This window comes from Phocoena phocoena, chromosome 15 (assembly GCF_963924675.1).
Source record: "Phocoena phocoena chromosome 15, mPhoPho1.1, whole genome shotgun sequence".
Taxonomy (NCBI): Eukaryota; Metazoa; Chordata; class Mammalia; order Artiodactyla; family Phocoenidae; genus Phocoena; species Phocoena phocoena.
Genome location: NC_089233.1, coordinates 40,919,748 through 40,947,384, shown reverse-complemented (window position 1 = coordinate 40,947,384; position 27,637 = coordinate 40,919,748). Strand labels below are relative to the sequence as shown.

General features: G+C 40.0%; 1 protein-coding gene across 2 annotated transcripts; it reads right to left on the bottom strand.

Moving 5' to 3' along the window:
- Positions 1–1,635: 1,635 nt before the first annotated feature.
- Positions 1,636–27,637, bottom strand: NAA20 (N-alpha-acetyltransferase 20, NatB catalytic subunit). Of its 2 annotated transcripts, XM_065892533.1 has the most exons (6): positions 27,524–27,637; positions 23,289–23,313; positions 7,978–8,068; positions 7,357–7,492; positions 2,618–2,763; positions 1,636–2,155 (listed from the first exon to the last, which is right to left on the bottom strand). In XM_065892533.1, exons 1-6 carry the CDS (start codon positions 27,574–27,576, stop codon positions 2,070–2,072), a joined length of 537 nt encoding a protein of 178 aa, XP_065748605.1. In that variant the 5' UTR covers positions 27,577–27,637; the 3' UTR covers positions 1,636–2,069. The 2 variants fall into 2 exon arrangements, with proteins under 2 accessions (XP_065748605.1, XP_065748606.1); XM_065892534.1 differs by lacking the exon at positions 2,618–2,763 and having other exon boundaries at positions 2,125–2,155; positions 27,524–27,576.

Genomic DNA, 27,637 nt, shown 5'->3' with positions numbered 1-27,637 from the left:
AACACCAGTTAGAAAATAATTTACAGTTACTGTATTACTGAACAAGGTCTTTTTTTTTTTTTTTTTTACCAAAAACATTTTAGTTGAATTTCAGTTATGCTGTAATCAGTCTCCCAAACTGGTTGAGCTCTGCAGTGGCTTGTTTAAAGAACAGTAATGTAAGAGCTGTGAAAAACAATGTCCCATGCTCCAGTGAGTTTGGGAAACCCTAGGTTAAGGGTTAAGCCTTGTTGACAAATCTCTTCATAGTTAGGCTTCTCAGGGCCCTTGATAACATTCCCTATACATTGTGAATCCCCAGGTGCAATGCTGGCTGTGTTTCCCAAACTTAATGGACAAGGGAATCATCTCTACCTAGAGCACCAGTAAATGTTGCCGGGCGTGCTGCAGTAGACTGTCTACCTGTAAAACCTGACACGTTCAACTTAGCCTCGACTTAGAACGTGAAAAACAGCTGAGGTAACTATATGCTAAGTCATGAAACAAAGCAGCACAAGATGATAATGTACTTGCTGCTTATATTCTCAGGCAAAAAATACTTGCCTTAATTAACTCATCTGAGAGATTGTTTCCTTTAATCCAGCCTGTATTTCTCAAGCCTTTTTTTTTGTTGTTGTTCACTACACAAGCTGTTTGACTAGAACTGTATATTTGTGTTTTTTTCACCTATAAGGCCAATTAGCAAATATATTGTTTGCAAATTTATTATTACATTTTCAAGTGTATTATTCACCCAAGGGAATAAAAGCTAATCAATACAGTGTTAAATTGTATCTTGAAAATTGGGGGCAGAAGGAAATAGGACTAGCAGGTGAAAGCAACCTACTCCTAGCCTCGCTACTTCAGTCACCTGACCAGCTTCAGCTGCTGGGATCATAGGCTCTGACTGTTGAGTTCCAAGGTCTGTCCAGTCAGGGAAGAGGAGCACTCCTCTGAGTTGGCTAAGCGCACAGGGCCACGGGGTGAGATGAAAACAGGCCAGATGCTACTCTAAGTGACTAATCACAATCACGTTCTGTTTGTGTCGCATGTTTGTGTCAGGAAAAAAACTAGCAGTAAGGCCACTTTCGGGCAGGTAATGTGCCAGTGTGAAATGCATGAAAGAAAAAATTACTCTCCTGGGAGAACCTCACTTCTCTCTCACCCTCAACTCCACCAAAATAAGTCCTTACAAAAGTAACAGGGTTTTAATAATCATTTCTGTGATTTATTTCGTTTTCTTTAGCTACTGTTACTCACTGGATATTTTCAGATACTGCATGCGATGAAAACTACACATGAAAATATGTGGTTAGCCTGTGATCTAATTACGTGGCCTTTCTTTGGGAATTAGGTTCTTTTTCCCCTTTATTTTAGCATCTTTTTGTATTTTGTTGAAAGGATTTAAGCAAAGCACTGTGAGACTAGACAAAGAAAAGACCTGAGACCAGCAGTATGGAAACAATTATCTGGGAAGAACTTTGCAATAAGAAGGACGCTTAAGTGTGCTGGGCAGGGACTGTCCAAGTAAGCAATTAAACAATGCTTTGTATATAAATGAAAAATGTAAGGGAAACAACATACCCTAAATGATGACCTCTTCAATCCTGATAACCTGACGTTTATAAATGACCAAAAACCTTCCAGAAAACACTCGAGTCAACAGTGCGTTTTATTATACATCTTAGATTTACACATTCCATATATGCTTTTAAAGCTTCAATTAACAGTTCAATACAAAATAAAAAATATATATGCAGCAGTGGTTCTCAGGCACAGAATTAAGGAGGAGATTGGAGCAAGCTTTTTCCCTAGCATACCATGAATATGACATTATGAACCATAACAGTGGAATGCTTCCTTTTGACCTAGCTGCCTTTTTTGGCTGAATTTTATTACAGTGGACAGCTTTAGAAGGTATGATATTGCTAATAGGAAACAAGACAAGTTTATAACCTGTTTTTTTCTTGAAGTCTTTAAGATCTAAACGATTCCCTTTTCTCCTAATAGAGCTCCAGGATCATCTAATGAAAATAATATTGTCCATAAAATACCTGGAGCATCATCAGCCTAAGAACCACTGCTCATGGTTATTCAATGTCTTCCGGCCTCACAGGATGAGGTAATGGTATGATGGATTTCTTCTCAGTGTCCCTGGAAAGTGCTTTCCTCATATCTGTTAGGAAGCAAAGTTTAATGTAAGTACCCAAATGTCAGAATATTTTATATCAAATTTAAAATGTATAGGTTAAAAAACAAAACTATGAGAGGTTTTGTCCCCTACCCCCACTTCTATCATATTCTAAGAGAAATGTATTTGTAAGTGAGATTCTCAATCACGAGTACACCAAACCCCCAGCTGGGATCCAGCTCTTGCTACAAATGTTCTCTTGACAGAACCTTAGTAAAAATGTGTCTGTACCAGTAAAACAATAACTGACAGTAATTAACCAATGGTTAGTTAATGTAAATTAATCAGTGGTAGGTTCTTAAGGGCAGGTTAAAGCAGATTTAATTACAGCCCAGATTTTAAATATGATTCTCTTAAGTGTATTAAAATAGCCGAGTATTTCAGTCTGTAGGATGAATGTAGACATTTGGCTTCCTCTCAGGGATACCACCCCAAAAGGGAGCTCACCGTAAGCATCCTCATCGGGCTCCCCGTTGCTGGCCGAATAGTACTCTATGACTGTCCTGTACACACTGTAGCCTAACTGCTTGTACATGTTGACTGCAACTTGGTTAGACACTCTTACAAAGAGATCAACAAAAAATCCACCCTTTCTGTAATTAAAAAAAAAAAAAATTAGAAGTCCTTGAAAATAATACATAATTTTTAAAACTACTTTGACTATTCATAGGATGGTACTATGAAACCCTGCAGGCAATTACATCGTTATCAATTTTTACTGCTGAGGATTTATGGCAATTATGTTGCAGTACAAAAGATAACTGTAACGTTTCAAAACCTACAGGTTTTCTTAAAAGATAAACTTTAAATTTTTACCACAATTCTGTTACCTGGCTTTAAAAATCATTTTACCAAATTAGTCATATAATAGTTTCACCCAAGGTTTTTGAAGAAAGCACCGATGTGGCCTTGTATAACTACAGGACACTGGTCACAGCTCTGAAGCCCTTGGGTCCCTCTGGTCAGTGACAGCCCCTTTCTTACCCAGGTCTCCATGTCCTGACTCATGTGGTCATCAGCGCCTTGCTTTATGCAGTAGACTTACCACCTGTTCTGGTTTAATTTCTCCTGTTTGTGAACATCACCTGAATGGAGTCATACTTTACTCTTTAGTGACTCGCCTCCCAGTCGGTACTGAGTCAGTCCCGGGGCAGCTGGAGCTTGTCCATCCTCCCTGTGTTTAGTGTGTCCCTGTATGGACACACTATGAGATGTGAGATGTCTGTGGTCCTATACATTATCAACTATGCTGCTACAAGTATTTTGTTGTGTGTCTTGTGGTACATCCGGGATATCTAAGGTCTGCAGTTAGTGTCACTGCTGGCTCACAAGGACACCTTCAACTTTATCAGATAATGCCTGTCTCCCAGCCCACATGTGCCACCTGACACTCCCACAGGAGGGGGTAGGCTCCTGATGGCATCTCAGGGCAATTTTAGCTGGCATTTCGATTACTAACAGGGCTGACTGTATTTGTGTCCACCATTTAGATTTCTCATTCCTGTATGGTCTTTATTGGTCGTTCTCCCCCACATGTAGTTCTCTGTATTCTGGATATTCAGCCTGTGTAAAGGATGGTGCAAGTCTTCTCCCCAATTTGCGAATCTTTTTCCAATTTGTGACTTGTCATTATCCTTATGTATCGTTTGATGAACAAAGTTACCGCACTCTAGTGAAGTTGAATATATGATTTCCTTGCACTTTTTAGGGCTTGAGAAGTTCTTTTCTACCCTGAGGTCATGGAGAAGGGCTTTTTAGTTTTGCTCTTCACATATAGGTTTTTAATAAATATGGAATTGATCTGTGCGTGATAAGGTAATGTGGGAAAAATCTTTTCCCATATGGATATCCAGTGGTGCCACCACGTTTATTGGAAAGTGTGTCCTTCCCCACCACTGATCTGCAGTTGCCTCCTCCAAGGTGTGTCTAAAGTCCATGTGTTCCTGAGTCTGTGTCTCAAATTCTGTTCCACTAGCCTAGGCAATTACTCCACTCACTTTTTTGCTGTTCAAGAGTGTCTTACCTCTTTTTGGCTCCTTCCATTCCCTGTAAGTTTCAGAATCAACAAGTTGCACGGAAAAGACTTGTGATTTGGGTTGCAGTTACGCTGACCCTGTGGACCAGTTACCTGTCTACTGTAGAGATGGCTAACTCTATGCTGCAGAGGTAGTTCCTCCCTCCACTTAGGTAGGTCGTCCGTACTGTCTCTGGGTAAAGTTGTATAAACTTCAGAGAGGCCTTGCACAGCTTTTGTTAGATTTCTCCTAAGGGCTTAATGTACTGATGCCGATGCAAATTGCATCCTCTTCTAAATGTTACTGTTTGTATAGAAAAGCAATTTAATTTATACTAGCAACAACTTAGCTTAACTTTTATTAAAATTCTAAACATTTGTAGGTTTTCTATTTGTACAATCTTACCTATCCAAAATAACGGTTTTGTTTCTTCTCAAACCTATCTTTTATTTTTCTTGCTTCACTTGTATGGTAAAGGATGATTTCCAGTAAATTACTGAAGAGAAGCCGACTTTAGGCATCCTGTCCTGTCCTGTCCCAGAAACCATTCAGTGCATTACTACAGGTTTTCAGTTTTTCAGGTTAAGTAAGTTTTCCCTTTCTATTGCTAACAGTTTTTATCAAGAGTGAACACTGGATTGTATCAAAGCGTTTTCTACATTTACTGATAAAAAATATTCTTCAGCCTATTAACTGGTAGGATACATTCTAATATTAAAACAAACTTCCCCTGATATGTCATCCTTTTCATGAATTGCTGAATCCATTTTGCTAAGAATTTTCTGGGACTTTACATCTGTCATGAGATTTTCCTTCCTCTTGTCAGGTTTTGTGATTGTTCCCTTTTTGTGTGTAAAAGTATACTTAGTGTCATTATTTCTTAAATTGTTGGTGAAATTGCCAGAGAACCCATAGCTTTCTTTGTGGAAAGATTCTGGTTCTGGCTGACTGGAATTAGTTAAGGCAGGGGTCAGCTTTCAACCTATTTTTATGCTGCTCTCTCTCAAGCAAAGAATGGTTTTTTACAATTTTGAAGAAGCAATAGAGACCTTGGGTGGCCTGTGAAGCCTTAACATTTACTGTCTGGCCCAGAAAAAGTTTGTTGACCCTTGTTCTGTACCCTTAATCAATTTCTGATTGTCCTGAGGCATGTTCGTATCTCTAATTATGATTTGTCTATTTCTTCTTGTAGTTTTGTCAACTGTTGCATTTTTACTTTGAATTTGTCACTGGGTACATACAATTTTTTAATTATTACATCTCCCTGATTAACTCTTCTCAGTATGCAGACCCTTTTTTATTCTCATAATTATTGAACTATAATGTGACTGTTGTTAATTTAAGCACACTGTTAGAATTTGCATAATTTAAAAAATTTCTTTCTTTACTTTCGATCTTTATCTTTAACCTTTATACATATTTCCTGTAAATACAGTTCTGACAGCCCATTTTTTAATGTTACTGCCCTAAGAATACGTAACATGAGATCTACCCTCTCAATAAACTTTAAATGTACACTATCTTCAAGTGTAGGTATACAACATTATACATCAAACTCTAGAGCTTATTCTTCTTGCTGAACTGAAACTTTAGTAACTTGACATTTCCCCCGTCCCCAGCCACCACCATTCCACTCTTCATGAATTTAACTACTTTAGGTATCTAAGTGGAATCACACAATATTTGTCTTCCTGTGCCTGGTTCACTTGGCATAATAATGTTTTTAACATCTGCTGTTGTATTTATCGGTTATATTTGGATTCACTGCTACCACCTTATTGCATGCTTTTTATTTGTTTTGCTACTTTAGTTTCCTTTTGAATTGACTTTTATTATCCTATTTTTCTCTTTGGATATTATATACTGTTTCTATTTTTAGTGTACACATTTAATGTATACATTAAAAATACATGTATATATGTATGTGTGTGTGTATACACACACACACCCCTACACAAATACAGGCCACTTAAATCTTAGCAACAATTGTAAAGTAAATGAACGTTTAGAAACTGTAAGGGAAGGGAACATAGTGGTTTTCTACTCTAAGAGATGGTCTATCCTATAAATACATTAGATGTGCAATTAGAACAGTTCCTAACTCCCTGTCAACTATACATGATAATGTCAAACAAGATATGCCATTAACCAATGTGTGTAAACTACAATCTTGCTGAAGATTTTCACCTCTTCTGTATTCACTCTAGGAAGAACTTTTTAAGCTCTTAAGGACTAGACTTTTTCAGCTAAATTAAGAATGAGCTCAGGTTCCTCTTGCCCTTGACTTGGCTCAGTGTTTTCAGGCCATGGTTACGTCTTTAAAATGTTCCACTTTAATGGAGTTAATAAAAGTAACACATAGTGAGTGAACATTAAAACAGGTCTGAAAAAAAAGCTACAGCTACAATATTTGCAGTTCTCAAACTCATGGAGGTGCATATTTCAAATGTTTGGGGAAAACGTAGGCAAACCTTGTTGTACACTGGCAAACTACTAGCTTTATATAGTTCACAAATACACATCATATCACATAATATTCCTTTTGGTGACACAGTATCTTTACGAAGCCAGGCTTCTGATTAAAACCCCAGGACCACATGAAAATCAACATGAAACAAGAATGCTGGCAGTTCTGCAGCTGGCTCCAAGGTTTGAGAAGCCATGCAATGCCCAGCAGGTGCACACATCTCATTAGGAGGTAACCACAGTTATTTAACAATGAAATGAAAATATTTCTTTCTTCTGAATAGCTACTAGCTTGCTGGGACACAACTGCTTAAGACTACACTTGTGTTTAGCCTAGGGCACTATGAGAAAATGACTGAGATGCCAAGGTTGGAAACACCTGCCGCAGTGGCAAGAACACTACAGAAGCCTTGAGGGCTAGATTGATTCCACCAGTTACCCAGCTCACAAGCCTATGGCAGGTCACTCACGCTGCCTTAATTTTCCTCAGTGGCCAAACAGGGACAATAATATCACTCTGAATATGTGACAGAATTGGTATAAGGACTATTAGAGGCTGAAAATGAAATTCCTATGAAACTGCATCATGACATATTCAATCTGAAGGAAAAAATCTGATAAAACATTCACCAAGAGAAAACTCAAATGGTTAGAGAAAACTCAAATGGTTAGAGTTCAAAAATCATTTGCAAAGCAGGTGCCTACCTTTCTGAAATCTCCTCTAATAACTCCATAAGCTTAGCAGCCAGACCAAGGCGTCGGAATTCCGGGGCAACAGACAGAGCTGTGACGTGCCCATGCCACTCTTCCCTCGCCACCGAGCCTTCTGCTTTGCCCATGACTGCCAATGAAAGATCACATCCAGTAACTAAACACGAGGATTTACACATACAGAAATGCTGTTTAGTACATTTTTATTATAAAGGAAACTAATGACCAAGTTCTGATCTTTAAGCAATACTTAAAAGTCATCTAGCTAATTGTTATTAATGCTTTTACTTGATAAGTATTTTTTTAAATATCTACATTTCATGTGGGTATGTATGCATGTCATGTACACATAACAGACAACCTACAGCTCAAATTTTTGTTAGCAATGCAACCAAGTCTGTCTGGGTCACTGCTCTATCCCCTGGGCCTAGCATAGTACCTAAAATAGAACAGATCGGAAGGGATCAGTGAGCTGTCAAATGGTTGAAAAGGAAATAAAATTATGGGCGTCACGATTATACTTCCAGTTCTGTGACCAATATAGAATAATCAGTTAAAACCTATATTTTAATCTCAACTGCCTATCCAAAAAAGTACTAGTGGTATTATACTTACTATAACCCATTAACTCTCCACCAGGGGCCTCTGCAACAATGAAGTACTCTGGCCAGTGGGCGAGGTACTGTAAGTAAAAAGGAATCCCATACTAGAGTCTTGTTAAGGAGGATGCAAAGTAATGGACAGTCAGATTTCTTCATGAAAGGGATATTTTCAAGTTTCCTTTAAAAAGTATATTGTTTATCCCCAGCCATATGTATGACTTCCATAATCAATTTATTAGATGAAATATTTAGGTTAAGCACTAATTTTTAAGAAAATTGCCTGAATATATATAAACTCAAATGTGACTGGAGACAGTAGCATCCAATAGACAGCAGAGAACCAGGCTCCCAAGTTCTACAGTCGTCTCCCCCGCTGCTCACACTGTGTCTAGATCCCTGCACAGCACTTTATCGATAATCACCTGATACTCTTACTTGTTTACTGTCTCCCCTTGGAACATGTATGCCATGTTCCCTCTATCCCTGGTGCTTGGCAAACAGCACATGCTCAGTATTGCTTATTTTTCCATAATTGCACTGGGAAATTAACAACTAGTTCCTACATTAGCTTCAGCCATGGGACAGTGAAAATAACTTTAAACTTAAGTATTTCCAAAGGCTACTTAACAAACCTAGTTTTTCCCCTCCACCAAGTCAAGGTCTCCATTTCTAGTAATGCAAAAAAAAAAACTGACTTAAAAGTGAATGTCTTACTTAACTCTTCAACCCTGGTGTCCTTGCTGACTTGTACTCAATTCCTGTCCTCCTCCTTAGTATAAGCTTGCTGATGCAGTTCTATAAGGGGACACCATCAATCTTTTTTTTTTAAACTTCCTGGAAAATCTGTTCAGTGTAAATTCTTCAAACTCTCCTCTGAAGAACAGCCTTTATTCTGTCTCTTCAAACATAACCCTTAACATGGCAGTCGTCAAGTCTTTCTGCCATCCAGCCACTGACATCATAACCATCTTTTCTCTGGCTACTGGAGGAGCCCCTGGCCCAAGCTCATGGACCAAGAAGCCCTGGCAGGTTACTCTGAAACATGGCCTCACCTGGATTATGGGACTTTCACCAAAAACTTTTAAGTGTAACGGGAAGCACACCACATAAATTGATTTGCATCCTAATACTTTCCCTTATATACAGTGAAAATTTTCTGTCATTCACAATTCTTCAAACTCCTTTTACTTTTTTATAAACATGGAGAAGTCTTTAATAGGTCAATGTTTTAAATACAAATGAAAATTATGGAGTCTTTTTCCATTCAACTTTGTTTCTGATATGTAGCCCTGTTGTTGCATGTATCTATAGTTGATTTTTACTGCTATTACTGACATTAACTCAGGGGCTAACAAAGTAACAAACATTTTCTCTAAAGAGCCAGACTGGGGGGTGGGGGGAGTGGGTGATGAATTGGGAAATTGGGATTGACACATACACTATTGATACTATGTATAAAATAGATACAAGAACCTAAAGTAAAGCACAGGGAAGGGAACTCAATGCTTTGTGGTAACCTAAATGGGAAGGAAATCGAAAAAAGAGGAAATATATGTATAACTGATTCACTTTGCTGTACACCTGAAACTAACACAGCACTATAAAGCAACTATACTCCAATAAAAATCAGAAAACAAAAAAGGAGACAGTAAATATTCAAGGCTGTGTGGACCATATTGGCCTCTGTTGCAGCTACTCAAACTGTGAAAACCACAACAAAACCTAAAGGAACTTCTCTAAGTGGAAAAGGCCACAACTAGAATCAAGAAAATTACAAATGGGAAAGCTCACTGGTAAAGGCAAACATAAAGGTAGGAAACCATCCACACATAAATATGATATCAAAATCGGCAATCATGAGAAGAGTACAAATGCAGGATACTGGAAATACACTGGAAATTGAGACCAGCAACTTAAAACAATCTTGTAGTTATACAGACTGCTCTATCAAAACCTCATGGGAACCACAAACCAAAACTCTACCACAGATACACACACACACACAAAAAGAAAAAGCAATCCAAACAACACTAAAGATAGACATCAAATCACAAGAGAACAAGAGGAAAGGAAGAAAAAAGACCTTCAAAAACAAACCCCAATTAACAAAACAGCAGTAAGAACATGTATTGATAATTACCTTAAATGTAAATGGATTAAATGCTCCAACCAACAGACACAGACTGGCTAAATGGATACAAAAACAAGAACCATATATATGCCATCTACAAGAGACCTACTTCATATCTAAGGACACATACAAAGTGAGGGGATGGAAAAAGGTATTCCATGCAAATGGAATTCAAAAGAAAGCAGGAGTAGCAATACTCATATCAGACAAAACAGACTTTAAAGACTGTTACAAGAGATCAGGAAGGACACTACATAATGATCAAGGGATCAATCCAAGAAGAGGATGTAACAATTGTACATATAGACACCCAACATAGGAGCACCTCAATACGTAAGGCAAATGGTAACAGCTACAAAAAGAAGTTGACAGTAACACAGTGGGGGGGGGACTTTAACACACCACTTTCATCAGTGGACAGATCATTCAGACAGAAAATCAATCAGGAAACAGGCCTTAAATGACACATTAGACCAGATGGCCTTAACTGATATTTATAGAACATTCCATCCAAAAGCAGAATACACTGTCTTCTCAAGTGCACATGGAACATTCTCCAGGACAGATAACATATTGGGCCACAAATCAAGCCTCAGTAAATTTAAGAAAATTGAAATCACATCAAGCATCTTTTTCTGACCACAACGCTATGAGATTAGAAATCAGTTACAGGCAAAAAAAATTGTAAAAAAACACAAACACATGGAGGCTAAACAATATGTTACTAAACAACCAATGGATCACTGAAGAAATCAAAGAAGAAATCAAGTACCTAAAGACAAATGACATCAAAAACATAGCAATCCAAAGCCTATGGGACACAGCAAAAGCAGTTCTAAGAGGGAAGTTTATAGCAATACAATCCTACCTCAGAAAACAAAAATCTCAAGTAAACAACCTAACCTTACACCTAAAGCAACCAGAGAAAGTACAAAAAAAAAAAACAAACCCAAAGTTAGTAAAAGTAAAGAAATCATAAAGATCAGAGCAGAAATAAATGAAATAGAGACAAAGAAAACAAAAAAGATCAATGAAACTAAAAGCTGGGTCTTTGAGAAGATAAGCAAAAGGGATAAACCTTTAGCCAGACTCAAAAACAAAGGGAGAGGGCTCAAATCAATACGATCAGAAATGAAGAAGTTACAACTGACATCATAGAAAAACAAGGAATCATAATAGACTACTACAAACAACTGTATACCAATAAAACGGACAACCTAGAAGAAATGGACAAATTCTTAGAAAGATACAACCTTCCAAGACTGAACCAGAAAAAAATACAAAATATGAACATACCAATCACAAGTACTGAAATTGAAACAGTGTTTAAAAAACTTCCAACAAAGAAAAGTCCAGGACCACATAGCTTTACAGGCAAATTCTATCAACATTCAGAGAAGAGTTAACACCTATCCTTCTGAAACTCTTCCAAAAAACTGCAGAGGAAAGAATACTCCCAAGCTCATTCTGTGAGGCCATCATCATCACCCTGATATCAAAACCAGACAAAGATACCACAAAAAAAATTACAGGTCAATATCACTGACGAACATAAATGCAAAAATCCTCAACCAAATACTAGTAAACTGAATCAAACAATACATTAAAAGGATCATACACCGTGATCAAGTGGGCTTTATCCAAGGGATGCAAGGATGTTTCAATATCTGCAAATCAATCAGTGTGATACACCATGTTAACTGAAGAATAAAAACCATATGATCATCTCAATAGATGCAGAAAAAGCTTTTGACAAAATTCAACACCCATTTATGATAAGAACTCTCCAGAAAGTGGGCATAGAGGGAATTTACCTAAACATAATAAAGGCCATATATGACAAACCCACAGCTAACATCATTCTCAACAGTGAAAAGCTGAGAGCATTCCATCTAAGATCAGGAACAAGGCAAAGATGTCCACTGTCACCACTTTTATTCAACATAGTTTTGGAAGTCCTAACCATGGCAATCAGAGAAAAAGAGAAATAAAAGGAATCCAAATTGGAAAAGAAGTAAAATCATCACTGTTTGCAGATAAAATGATACCACACATAGAAAATCCTGAAGATGCTACCAGAAAACTACTAGGGCTCATCAATGATTCTGGTAAAGTTGCAGGATGCAAAATTAATACACAGAAATCTCTTCCATTCCTGTACACTAACAATGAAAGACCAAAAAAGAGAAATTAAGGAAACAATCCCACTTACCATCACATCAAAAAGAATAAAACATCTAGGAATAAACTTACCAAGGGGACAAAAGACCTGTACTCTGAAAACTATAAGATGCTGATGACACAAACAGAAAGACATACCATGCTCTTTGATTGAAAGAATCAATACTGTCAAAATGACTACACTACCCAAGGCAATCAGATTCAACTACAATCCCTATCAATTAGCAATGGCATTTTTCACAGAACTAGAACCAAAAAAAATTTAAATTTGTATGGAAACACAAAAGACCCCTAATAGCAAAAGCAATCCTGCGAATAAAAAACAGAGCTGGAGCAGTCAGGCTCCCTGACTTCGGGCTATATTACAATGCTACAGTCATCAAAACAGTATGGTACTGGCACAAAAACAAATACAACTGAATGGAACAGGACAGAAAGCCGAAAGAAAAACCCACACACCTATGGTCAACTAATCTATGACAAAGGAGGCAAGAATATACAATGGAGAAAAGACAGTCTCTTCAATAAGTGAGGCTGTGAAAATTGGACAGCTACATGTAAAAGAATGAAGTTAGCACACTCCCTAACACCATACACAAAAATAAACTCAAAACAGGTTAAAGACTTAAATTAAATGAAGGCCAGACACTATAAAACTTAGAGGAAAACACAGGCAAAACACTCTTTGACATAAATTGCAGCAGTATCTTCTTTGATCCACCTCCTAGAGTAATGAAAATAAAAATAAAAATAAATGGGACCTAATTAAACTTAAAAGCTTCTACACAGCAAAAGAAACCATAAACAAAATGAAAACACAACCCACAGGAGAAAATATTTGCAAATGAAGCAACTGACAAGGGATTAATCTCCAAAATATGCAAATAGCTCATGCATCAAAAAACAACCCAATCAAAAAATCGGCAGAAGATCTAAATAGACATTTCTCCAAAAACAAGATGGCTAAAAAGCACATTAAAAAATGCTCTACATCACTAATTATCAGAGAAATGCAAATCAAAACTACAGTGAGGGAGGGTGGAACCAAGATGGCAGAGTAGAAGGACGTGCTCTCACTCCCTCTTGCAAGAACACCAGAATCACAACTAGCTGCTGGACAATCATCAACAGGAAGACACTGGAACTCCCCAAAAACGATACCCCACATCCACAGACAAAGGAGACGCCACAGTGAGATGGTAGGAGGGGCTCAATCACAGTAAAATCAAATCCCATAACTGCTGGGTGGGTGACTCACAGACTGGAGAACACTTATACTACAGAAATCCACCCACTGGAGTGAAGGTTCTGAGCCCCACATCAGGCTTCCCAATCTGGGGGTCCGGCAATGGGAGGAAGAATTCCTAGAGAATGAGACTTTGAAACCTAGTGGGATTTGACTGCAGAACTTCAACAGGACTGGGGGAAACAGAGACTCCACTCTTGGAGGGAACACACAAAGTAGTGTGCGCACTGGGACCCAGCAGGAGCAGTGACCCCAGGGGAGACTGAACCAGACCTGCTAGTGTTAGAGGGTCTCCTGCAGAGGTGGGAGATGGCTGTGGCTCACCGTGGGGACAAGGACACCGGCAAAAGTTCTGGGAAATACTCCCTGGCGTGAGCCCTCCCAGAGTCTGTCATTAGTCCCAGCAAAGAGCCCAGGTAGGCTCCAGTGTTGGGTTGCCTCAGGCCAAACAACCAACAGGGAGGGAACCCAGCCCCACCCATCAGCAGTCAGGCGGATTAAAGTTTTACTGAGCTCTGCCAAACAGAGCAACAGTCAGCTCTACGAACCACCAGTCCCTCCCATCAGGAAACTCACACAAGCCTCTTAACATAGCCTCATCCACCAGAGGGCAGACAAAAGCAGCAAGAACTACAATCCTGAAGCCTGTGGAACAAAAACCACATTCACAGAAAGGATGAAAAGGCAGAGGGCTATGTACCAGATGAAGGAACAAGATAAAACCCCAGAAAAACATCTAAATGAAGTGGAGATAGGCAACTTTCCAGGAAAATAATTCAGAATAATGATAGTGAAGATGATCCAGAACCTCGGAAAAAGAATGGAGGCTGAGATCAAGAAGATGCAAGAAATGTTTAACAAAGACCTAGAAGAATTAAAGAACAAACAAACAGAGATGAACAATACAATAACTGACATGAAAACTACACTAGAAGGAATCAATAGCAGAATAACTGAGGCAGAGAACGGGTAAGTGGCCTGGAAGACAGAATGGTGGAATTCACTGCTGCGGAACAGAATAAAGAAAAACGAATGAAAAGAAATGAAGACAGCCTAAGAGACCTCTAGGACAACATTAAACGCAACAACATTCACATTACAGGGGTCCCAGAAGAAGAGAGAGAGAAAAGACCTGAGACAATATTTGAAGAGATTATAGTCGAAAACTTCCCTAACATGGGAAAAGAAACAGCCACCAAGTCCAGGAAGTGCAGCAAGTCCCATACAGGATAAACCCAAAGAGAAACATGCCGAGACACAGTAATCAAATTGGCAAAAACTAAAGACAAAGAAAAATTATTGAAAGTAGCAAGGGAAAAACAACAAATAACATACAAGGGAACTCCCATAAGGTTAACAGCTGATTTCTCAGCAGAAACTCTACAAGCCAGAAGGGAGTGGCATGATATACTTAAAGTGATGAAAGGGAAGAACCTACAACCACAAGGATCTCATTCAGATCTGATGGAGAAATCAAAAGCTTTACAGACAAGCAAAAGCTAAGAGAATTCAGCACCACCAAACCAGCTCTACAACAAATGCTAAAGGAACTTCTCTAAGTGGGAAGCACAAGAGGAGAAAAGGACCTACAAAAACAAACCCAAAACAATTAAGAAAATGGTCACAGGAACATACATACTGATAACTACCTTAAACGTGAATGGATTAAATGCTCCAACCAAAAGACACAGGCTTGCTGAATGGATACAAAAACAAGACCCATATATATGCTGTCTATAAAAGAACCACTTCAGACCTAGGGACACATACAGACTGCAAGTGAGGGGATGGAAAAAGATATTCCATGCAAATGGAAATCAAAAGAAAACTGGAGTAGCAATACTCATATCAGATAAAATAGACTTTAAAATAAAGAATGCTATAAGAGACAAGGAAGGACATTACATAATGATCAAGGATCAATCCAAGAAGAATATATAACAATTATATATGCACCCAACATAGGAGCACCTTAATACATAAGGCAACTGCTAACAGCTATAAAAAAGGAAATCAACAGTAACACAATAATACTGGGGGACTTTAACACCTCACTTACACCAATGGACAGATCATCCAAAACGAAAATAAATAAGGAAACAGAAGCTTTAAATGACACAACAGACCAGATAGATTTAACTGATATTTATACGACATTCCAACCAAAAACAGCAGATTACACTTTTTTCTCAAGTGCGCATGGAACATTCTCCAGGATAGATCACATCTTGGGTCACAAATCAAGCCTCAGTAAATTTAAGAAAATTGAAATCATATCAAGCATCTTTTCTGACAACGCTATGAGATTAGAAATGAATTACAGGGAAAACAACGTAAAAAACACAAACACATGGAGGCTAAACAATACACTACTAAATAACCAAGAGATCACTGAAGAAATCAAAGAGGAAATCAAAAAATACGTAGAGACAAATGACAATGAAAACACGATGATCCAAAACCTATGGGATGCAGCAAGAGCAGTTCTAAGAGGGAAGTTTATAGCTATACAAGCCCACCTCAAGAAATGAGAAAAATCTCAAACAATCTAACCTTATATCTAAAGGAACTAGAGAAAGAAGAACAAAACTCAAAGTTAGTAGAAGGAAAGAAATCATGAAAGATCAGAGCAGACATAAATGAAACAGAAACAAAGAAAACAAGAGCTAAGATCAATAAAACTAAAAGCTGGTTCTCTGAGAAGATAAAATTGATAAACCATTAGCCAGACTCATCAAGAAAAAGAGGGAGAGGACTCAAATCAATAAAATTAGAAATGAAAAAGGAGAAGTTACAACAGACATCACAGAAATACGAAGCATCCTGAGAGACTACTACAAACAACTCTATGCCAATAAAATGGACAACCTGGAAGAAATGGACAAATTCTTAGAAAGGTATAACCTTCCAAGACTGAACCAGGAAGAAATAGAAAATATGAACAGACCAATCACAAGTAATGAAATTGAAACTGTGATTAAAAATCTTGCAACAAACAAAAGCCCTAGACCAGATGGCTTCACAGGTGAATTCTATCCAACATTTAGAGAAGAGCTAACACTCATCCTTCTCAAACTCTTCCAAAAAATTGCAGAGGAAGGAACACTCCCAAACTCATTCTATGAGGTCACCATCACACTGATACCAAAACCAGACAAATATACTATAAAAAAAGAAAATTACAGACCAATATCACTGATGGATATAGATGAAAAGCTCAACAAAATACTAGCAAACAGAATCCAACAACACATTAAAAGGATCATACACCATGATCAAGTGGGATTTATCCCAGGGATGCAAGGATTCTTCAATATACGCAAATCAATCAATGTGATACACCGTATTAACAAACTGAAGAATAAAAACCATATGATCATCTCAATAGATGCAGAAAAAGCTTCTGACAAAATTCAATACCCATTTATGATAAAAAAGTCTCCAGAAAATGGGCACAGAGGGAACCTACCTCAACATAATAAAGGCCATATACGACAAACCCACAGCAAACATCATTCTCAATGGTGAAAAACTGAAAGCATTTCCTCTAAGATCAGGAGCAAGACAAGGTTGTCCACTCTCACCACTATTATTCAACATAGTTTTGGAAGTCCTAGCCACGGCAAGCAGAGAAGAAAAAGAAATAAAAGGAATACAAATTGGAAAAGAAGAAGTAAAACTGTCACTGTTTGCAGATGACATGATACTATATATACAGAATCCTAAAAATGCCACCAGAGAACTACTAGAGCTAATCAAATGCCACCAGAAAACTACTAGAGCTAATCAATGAATTTGGTAAAGTTGCAGGACACAAAATTAATGCACAGAAATCTCTTGCATTCCTATAGACTAATGATGAAAAATCTGAAAGAGAAATTAAGGAAACACTCCAATTTACCATTGCAACAAAAAGAAAAATATACCTAGGAATAAACCTACCTAGGGAGACAAAAGACCTGTATGCAGAAAACTATAAGACACTGATGAAAGAAATTAAAGATGATACCAACAGATGAAGAGATATACCATGTTCTTGGATTGGAAGCATCAATATGGTGAAAATGACTATACTACCCAAAGCAATCTACAGATTCAATGCAATCCCTATCAAATTACCAATGGCATTTTTTACAGAACTAGAACAAAAAATCTTAAAATTTGTATGGAGACACAAAAGACCCCGAATAGCCAAAGCAGTCTTGAAGGAAAAAAACAGAGCTGGAGGAATCAGACTCCCTGACTTCAGACTATACTACAAAGCTACAGTAATCAAGACAATATGGTACTGGCACAAAAACAGAAACACAGATCAATGAAACAAGATAGAAAGCCTAGAGATAAACCCACGCACCTATGGTCAACTAATCTATGACAGAGGAGGCAAGGATATACAATGGAGAAAAGACAGTCTCTTCAATAAGTGGTACCGGGAAAACTGGACAGTTACATGTAAAACAATGAGATTAGAACACTCCCTAACACCATACACAAAAATAAACTCAAAATGGATTAGAGATCTAAATTTAAGACTGGACACTATAAAACTCTTAGAGGAAAACATAGGAAGAACACTCTTTGATATAAATCACAGGAAGATCTGTTTTGATCCACCTCCTAGAGTAATGGAAATAAAAACAAAAATAAACAAATGGGACCTAATGAAACTTCAAAGCTTTTGCACAGCAAAGGAAACCATAAACAAGACGAAAAGACAACCCTCAGAATGGGAGAAAATATTTGCAAACCAATCAACAAAGGATTAATCTCCAAAATATATAAACAGCTCATGCAGCTCAATATTTAAAAAACAAACAACCAGGGCTTCCCTGGTGGTGCAGTGGTTGAGAGTCCACCTGCCAATGCAGGGGACACAGGTTCATGCCCTGGTCCGGGAAGATCCCACATGCCGCAGAGTGGCTAGTCCTGTGAGCCATGGGCGGTGAGCCTGCGCGTCCGGAGCGTGCTCCGCAACGGGAGAGGCCACAACAGTGAGAGGCTCACGTACCACAAAAACAAACAAACAACCCAATCCAAAAATGGGCAGGCCTAAATAGACATTTCTCCAAAGACATCCAGATGGCCAAGAAGCACATGAAAAGCTGCTCAACATCACTAATTATTAGAGAAATGCAAATCAAAACTACAGTGAGGTATCACCTCACACCAGTTAGAATGGGCATCATCAGAAATGATGGGCCTAATTCAGAAAGACACATGCACCCCCAATGTTCACTGCAGCACTATTTACAATAGCCAGGTCATGGAAGCAACCTAAATGCCCATCGACAGACGAATGGGTAAAGAAGTTTTGGAACATATATATAGAATGGAATATTACTCATCCATAAAAAGGAATGAAATTGGGTAATTTGTTGAGACGTGGATGGATCTAGAGACTGTCATACAGAGTGAAGTCAGAAAGAGAAAAACAAATATTGTATATTAATGCATGTATGTGGAACCTAGAAAAATGGTACAGATGAACTGGTTTGCAGGGCAGAAGTTGAGACACAGATGTAGAGAACAAACGTATGGACACCAAGGGGGGAAAGCCATGGTGGGGTGGGGATGGTGGTGTGATGAATTGGGCGATTTGGACTGACATGTATACACTGATGTGTATAAAGCTGATGACTAATAAGAACCTGCTGTACAAAAAAATAAAATAAAATTCAAAAATTTAAAAAAAAACAATACTAAAACTTTCTTTGGGTTATTTGTATGGAAATATGTTAATATAAACGTTTCAGACATTACATGGAATTCCTAAAAATCTTATATGTTCTGGTATAATGTTATAAGTCATAATTCTAGTTATTATTTTTAAATGTATATCTCAGAAATAACTAAATTTCCTTGTCAACTGCATTATTATGAACTTTCATCAAATCTTTAACTGTGTTCATTTTTAAGTCTTTTGTCATTTACAGACAGTTCTGGGTGTACTCTGTTGCTTTTGCAAAAATGTTCCTATAAAGGGTTTCATCTTCAAGTAATTCATGGAAAAGACTGACAAGTACAGGTTTCTGGTAACTGACTATACTGCTGAACTGAATGAATAAGCATTTTCAGAACTCTAATGGAAAACTGATGAATTCATAAAAGTGTTAACAAAAGATCAAGATGAAAAAAAATTAATTACATGGGACTGAGTGAACTGATGATGATGATTACAATTTTTGTGACTTTCTGTTTGAAACATTGTTGGTTCTTCTGAGCTTTGTTTTTCCAGATTTAAGAAAACTTTTTTTCTCTTAAAAAAAAAAACCAAACCTACAATGCGATATCATCTCACACTGGTCAGAATGGCCATCATCAAAAAATCTACAAACAATAAATTCTGGAGAGGGTGTGGAGAAAAGGGAACCCTCTTGCACTGTTGGTGGGAATGTAAATTGATACAGCCACTATGGTGAACAGTATGGAGGTTCCTTCAAAAACTAAAAATAGAACTACCATATGACCCAGCAATCCCACTACTGGGCATATACCCTGAGAAAACCATAATTCAAAAAGAGTCATGTACCATAATGTTCATTGCAGCTCTATTTACAATAGCCAGGACATGGAAGCAACCTAAGTGTCCAGTGACAGATGAATGCATAAAGATGTGGCACATGTATACAATGGAATATTACTCAGCCATAAAAAGAAAAGAAATTGAGTTATTTGTAGTGAGGTGGATGGACCTAGAGTCTGTCATACAGAATGAATTAAGTCAGAAAGAGGAAAACAAATACCGTATGCTAACACATATATATGGAATCTAGAAAAAAAATGGTTCTGAAGAACCTAAGGGCAGGACAGGAATAAAGATGCAGATGGAGAGAATGGACTTGAGGGCACGGGGAGTGGGAAGGGTAAGCTGGGACGAAGTGAGAGAGTGGCATGGACTTATATACACTACCAAATGTAAAATAGATAGCTAGTGGGAAGCAGCCGCATAGCACAGGGAGATCAGCTCGGTGCTTTGTGTCCACCTAGAGGGGTGGGATAGGGAGGGTGGGAGGGAGGGAGACGCAAGAGGGAGGAGATATGGAGATATATGTATATGTACAACTGATTTCACTTTGTTATAAAGCAGAAACTAACACACCACTGTAAAGCAATTATACCCCAAGAAAGATATTTTTTTAAAAAATCTACAAATAACATGCTGGAGAGGGTGTGGAGAAAAGGGAACCCTCTTATACTGTTGGTGGGAATGTAAGTTGGTACAACCACTATGAGAACAGTATGGAGGTTCCTTAAAAAACTAAAAATAGAACTACCATGTGACCCAGCAATCCCACTACTGGGCATTTATCAGGAGAAAACTATAATTTGAAAAGATACATGCACCCCAATGTTCACTGCAGCACTGTTTACAACAGCCAGGACACGGAAGCAACCTAAATGTCCATCGACAAAGGAATGGATAAAGAAGATATGGTATACATATATACAGTGGAATACTACTCAGCCAAAAAAAAGAAAATGCCATTTGCAGCAACATGGATGGACCCAGAGATTATCAGACTAAGTAAGTCAGACAAAGACAAATATCATATGATATCACTGATATGTGGAGTCTAAAAAACTGATACAAATTAACTTATTTACAAAAACAGAAACAGGCTTACAGATATCAAAAACAAACTTATGGTTACCAAAGAGGAAACGTGGAGGGGCGGGGGATAAATCAGGAGTTTAGGGTTAACATACACACACTACTATATATAAGATAGGTAACCAATAAGGACCTACTGTATATGTATAGCACAGGGAACTTTACTCAATATTCTGTGATAACCTGTAGGAGAAAAGACTGAAAAATAATGAATATATGTATAACCGAATCACTTTGCTGTACACCTGAAATACAACACTGTAAATCAATTATACTCCAATAAAATTAAAAAAAACGGCACAGAACAGAAAAAAACCTCGTTATATATTCTAGCTATTCACTTCCTGTCAGTTTTAGATATTAAAAAAATCTGCTTCCATTCTTTCAACTTTTTAGTTTTATGCATGATGTTCTTTAAGTAGATATTCATGTTTTAAGTATTCAATTAAAAATATTTTCTTGATTTCTACTGCTCGTGTACAGAAATGCTACTGATTTTTCGAAACTTGATCTTGGTTCTAACATTGCTGAACTCGCTTATTAATAGGTTGTTCTTTTTTCTAGATAGATGACTGTATTATCAATTATAAATAATGACAGTTTTATTTCTACCTTTCTTATCCTTATACTTTCTTTCACTTCTTTCTTCTTTCCAATACCTTTGGTCAGTTCCTCTGGAACTATGTTAGCGTGCAGTAGTGACAGCAGGCATTCTCATCTCACACCCAATCTTAAAGGGAACGAATCTAATTTCTCACTTACCTATAATGCTCACTGAAGGTTTGTAATATCAAACCTTTACCAAATTAAGAAAGGTTCTTCTACTTCTACCTTGTTGTGCATTCTTACCATAAAAAACTACTGAACTTATACAACATTGTAAATCAACTCTATTTCAATTTAAAAGAAAAACCTGTGAAAACCAAGGAGAAGAGCACAGACAATATGTACATTATTCACAAAAAAAGGCAGTGGGCCAAACCTGGCCCATGCACATTACTGGGCCAACCTGACATAATTGACTATTTATTATCTTCAGCTTCCAGGAAATTGAATTACTAGGTATTACATTACCAAAGTGCCTTCCAGAAAGACTAGCATTTACACCGTCACTCGCAGTTTATGAGACTGCTCCCCTCACCTCACCTTCATCAGCCTTGAGTTTTATCACTGCTTGAAATCCTTCGTAATTTGATAGATAAAACATGGTATCTCATTTTGCTTTTAATCTGCATGTCTTTTAACTGGTGAGACCGAACTCTTTTTAATATTTTCATAGCATCCTATATGCCCTCTTTGTTAAATTATCAATTAATACTACCCTCCTACCCTGCAGTGGACATGGCACATAACCCCAAAGTGCAGCTCTGTGTTTCACGCTCCTGAGCGTGTGGGGATTGTCTGTTAGGGTCAGAGGACCCTCACTTCACACACCTTTGCCCGTGTCTCTAGTGGGGAGCATGAGAAATACTGCTAATGTTAGCCAAAGCCCTTCTTTCACTTTAGCAACACGCCCCAATATATATCAGGCTCATTCCAGACTCTGTTCTAGATAGGCAGGTATGGCACGAGGCAGGGGTCCACAGGATGCAGAAGGCTGTGTGGCACCTCCCAGAGGTACCCCTGGGAGTCTGGGAAGGACGCACTCACCTTCCCCTCTGTTGATCGATCCTCCTGCCAAGAACATGGCTGAGATGCGGTACGCTCTGGGAGCCACCTGGACAGGAAGCCAGGAACACCCGGGAACGGGAGAGTGGTTCCACTGCAGAGCCCGGTCGCTGGGGATGTCACAGAGCCACCAGGACTGCTCGTCCACTCTAGACTCATTCACATCAGGCAGGAATAGCCCCTCCTGCTGAAGTCACCGCTTTCTGCTGCTCACAGCTATGCTTACTACTGAGGGGCAGGGCGGGCAGGGAACTGTACTGTTCTTGATTTATGAGGTCATTATAGTAGCGGCTTGTCAACAGGTGTAAGATAACTCTTGTTCCCAGGTTTTTAGTGTTTTTTATTTTCAGCTGCTTTCAATGTTGCTTATGTTTCCTGACCTCCAAGTTTTAAACATTTTCGGTACTCAAGTCTATTTTTTTCCTTTTGATCCTCTATTTTCCTTATTCTTAGTAAGCCTTCATTTAACTTTTTAAAAAAGGATACAGTTTCTGTAAGTGGATCCAAGTTACTAAAAGAAACAAGAAAAATGTCAACAGTAAGCAGTGTTTACAAAACCAGTTTAAATAAGGAGACTACAACTAAAAATAACATGCACAGGGAAAACAAAACATGTTAAATCCACAACTTTAAAACCAACTTTACAGCTAAGAAAGACGGTTTAATTTATCTAATGACCATAATGAGCTATCATCACAGCCACTATAAAGACATCTGTACATTTTCATTTAACTGCTTCTTCTTTACAAATTATAGTTAATGCATCATCAAAACCCTCCTTTTTTTTTTTTCCTTTGGCTGCACCAAGTGGCTCGTGGGATCTTAGTTCTGGACCAGGGACTGGACCCAGGCCCGAAGCAGTGAGAGCACCGAGTCTTCACCACCGGACTGCCAGGGAAGTCCCTAAAACCTTCCATTTTCTAAATGGCAATAAACTGTTACCGGAACTGGGGACCAAGCTGGCGTGTCAATCACAGATGGGGGTAGTAACCCTAGCCCTGCAGCATCTGACAAGCACCCCCTCCCTGCCAATTCCTCCTCCTCCCTCCCTCCCCCCCCAAAATGTGGGCCGTCTCACCACTCAGGCTTCTGCTCACCACTCTTCTACATTTCTGCCCCCCACTGCCCCCATTCCCATACTTTCAATTTTGTTCTCAGAGGAAAGCTCCTGAGCGCCTGCCACGCCAGCCTATCCGATCACAACACTCTCGAATCAGCATGTCTTAAATGCACACCTGCCTCTGTCTACGAAGAACTCTGCCCCTTACTTTCCTATTCAATTAATGGAACCAATATTTTGCCAGACCCCAAAACAGCTACCTTCAACTCTTCCTCTTGCACAGTCAAACTCTGCTTTTGGACCCTTAACAATGCAAACAGTCACACTGCATTTCTGGAGACCAGCAGTTCTTAGAATCCCTTTACACTCAAAAATTACTGAAAACCCCAAGAACTTCTGTTTATGTGGGTTACATCTATTGACATTTAAATGTTTAAAACATTCATTTAAAAAATAAATAATACATTAATATGAATAACTTTTTTTAAACCAAAAATGTCACTATTTTCGAAAACAAAAATTTAGTGACAAGAATGGCATTATTTTAACAATTTTACAGATCTTTTTAATGTCTGGTTTAATCGAAGGCAGCTGATTTCTCATTTCTGTGCCTGTTATGCTTACTATTACATGATCACAAACCCTGAAAACTCCACTGTGCACTTGTGAGAGAATGAAAAAGAAAAAAAAAAAACCCCAAAACAAAACCCTTAGTATTATCATGAAAATGGCTTGCAGAACCCCCAAAACAATCTTGAGGCGCCCCTGGCCACACCTGGAGAATCACTAATCCATGTGGGACTCACTCCCCCCTGCTTCTCAGGACTACCCTATACCCTCTCCTGTCTCCTCAACACTCCCCCTTCCACCTCAGCTGCTTCCAATTTCAAGAAGAAAACAGCAGTAAGAAGAAAGCTTCACCAAGGTCCCACCACCGCCCCACCCACCCTACACCTCCGCGCCCACACTCCACCTGCTCTCCTGGACCCAGGCCTGAAGGCCTGAGGAGCAGATGCCCCCACCTCTCGGGACCCAGGACTCTGCTCCCCTCAAAGAAATGTATAAACGTGCTGCACACCTAGCCACCGGCAGACTCGACACAGTTCAGGGCTCCGTCCTCCTGAAATGCCGTCCTCTCTCAGACTCCAGACCCGCCATCAGGTTTTCCTCCCACCTCACAGGGCCACTGTGTCTCCTTTAACATGTGATGCCCTGGGGCACATTCCTGGAACCTCGTTTTTCCTGTCCACACTCACTCATCACTGATGTCTCCTAGCCACCTGGTTTTAATGCCATCCACATAGTGTTGACCCCGAAATTTCTATCTTTAGCCCAGACCTAAACTTGAGACTCCCACGTCCGGATGCCCAGCTGACTTCTCCACCTGAGTGTCTGAGCGCCCTTGGCGGAGACCCACGTCCTATGCTGACCTCTCCGAGGTCGAGCCCTTTGACTCCGATCGGACCTGGTGTTCTCACACTCCCACACTCACTGCTCCAGCACGGCTGCCGCCGCCTCCTCCTCCGAAACAGGAATCTGTGCCCGTGCCACTCCCTCTGCCTGGAAGTCTCCCGCCCACAGTGCCCACAGACTCTCTCTCCTCCAGGTCTTTCTGCAGTGACAACTTCCCTGAACACCTCACCCAAAGCCGAATCCCCACTCACTCCCTATTTCCCTTTCCAGCTCACATTTTTTCCTTTGTACTGAATGCTAAGTTCTATCTTACTCTCCCCTCTAAACTGTAAATTCTGGGAATTCCCTGGCGGTTCAGTGGTTATGACTATTACTCCCCCAACTTGGCTCTCACTGCCAAGGGTCCGAGTTCAATCCCTGGTCAGGGAACTAAGATTCCACAAGCCGCACAGCACAGCCAATTTAAATAAGTAAACTGTAAATTCCATAAAGATAACATTTTTTTTCTGTTTTGTTCACTACTGTTTCTTCAGCACTGGTGCACAATAGGCATAAAACATTTTGCCAAGAATAAAATATTTGTTAAATTAACTGCAACGTTTCTACATCCACTGCTTCTTTCAGTTACTACTGCAACACCCTACTCCAGTGATTCTTGATGGAAGTGCCCTAATCAAAGTGAGAAGTAGGAGAAAACGAGGAGGGAGAGGAGCTCCCCTATTGGCATATTCTGAAGAAGACTTCACAAGCTACATGATTCTCGGAAATCAAATGTTTTGTTATAAATAAATGGTCATGCTTATTTTCCTTCTACTCTTTCATTTTCGTATAAAAATGTTGGCCCTTCCTAGGTCTTCGGTTAAAACTCGTTCTCCAACAGGCTTTGCCTCATCTATTCTTGAAGCTTCAAAGCATACTGTCACCTCCAGGGCCTGGGCTTCCCAAACCCAAGACTTTGTCAAGTCATCATCTCCCGGCCATTGCCAAGACCACCTAAATGGCTCACACCTGCCTGGTATACCTCCTCCAGCAGGCCCGCGGCACACAGCTCTGTGGTGGCGAGCTCAGGCTCCTGGGCGGCCAGGAACGTGCATTTCCAAAAAGTTCCCGGTGCTCACGGACCACTGTAAGAACCACCCGCCTGGAGCCAATCTCCTTGATCAGTCTCCTTGCTCTGCCCACTCCCACGCAGGGCTCTACCACCTGGGCCATTCCCCTGCGCTCTCAGGACCTTAAGTTTACTCACACCAAACCTGGGATGAGAAGGGCAGCTACTTCACAGAGTTGTCAGGAGGAAATGGGTTACGCCAGTGCCAGGCACAGCGAGCCCTCAACAGTCGCCTTAGTTACACTGCTCCCACTGGGAGAGGCCCCACAGAAAGTTCCCCCAATAGTGGAGCAGAAGTCCAGTCTGTCTCACCAGTTTCTCTGACCGCTGAGTTACAGAAACCCGCTCCTACCATCACTCACCTCCCAGGTGTCGGCCACACCCGCACCTGCTTCCTCCTCCAGAACCTCCTTCCTCAACCCTGTCAACACTTACCCATTTTCCAAGGCTCAGCCCCTCTTTGAATGTTTCTAGCCACCTCATCTCAAGTTCTTTCCATCCTCCTGACACTTGAATATGTACTCTCTGGTCCTTAGTTTTCACATAACTGCCCCGGGGTGTTTAAACTGGGTCTGGGATTGGTGGGTGCATGGATAGATGGGTGGGTGGACAGAAATGTGATGAAGCCAATGTAGCGAAATGTTAACGGTAGAGTCCAGCTGATAGTCTACACGTGTTCACGATAAAATTATACCAACTTTTTAAGTGTTCAGGAACTTTCATAAAACTTAAAAAAAAAAAAAATGGTACCTGCAAGTCACAGTCCTTAACTTAACTAGGACGAAGGAACGTGCATACCCTGGGCATGCCGCAGCAGTGCCCCCGCCGGGATGCGCAGCAACAGTTACGAGACGCGCAAACCCGCCGGGCCCTGGACGGGGCCACAGTGTTAACCCGCCCGGAGAGGAACGCGGGCCAGAGCCGGGGGTCAGAGCAGGGCCGGCGCCCCCCGCCCCGTCCCCTGAGAGGCGCCCCCCGCCCCGCCCGGCGCCCCGAGAAGCGCCCACACCGCGCGCAGGGCTGCGAGGGGACGACCGCCCGGCCAAGGTCAGCGGGGCGTCCGCACGTCCGCCCGGCCCCCTCCCCCCACGGCCCCGGGGACGCGCCGGCGGCAGCTGGGCCCGGGAGCGCCTCACTCACATGTTGTTGAAGCGGAACAGGTCGTCGCACGTGAAGGCCCGGAGAGTGGTCATCGCGCCGCCACCGCAGAAGCCTGCTCTCCGCGAGTCAGCGCCCTCCCCACCGGAAATTGTC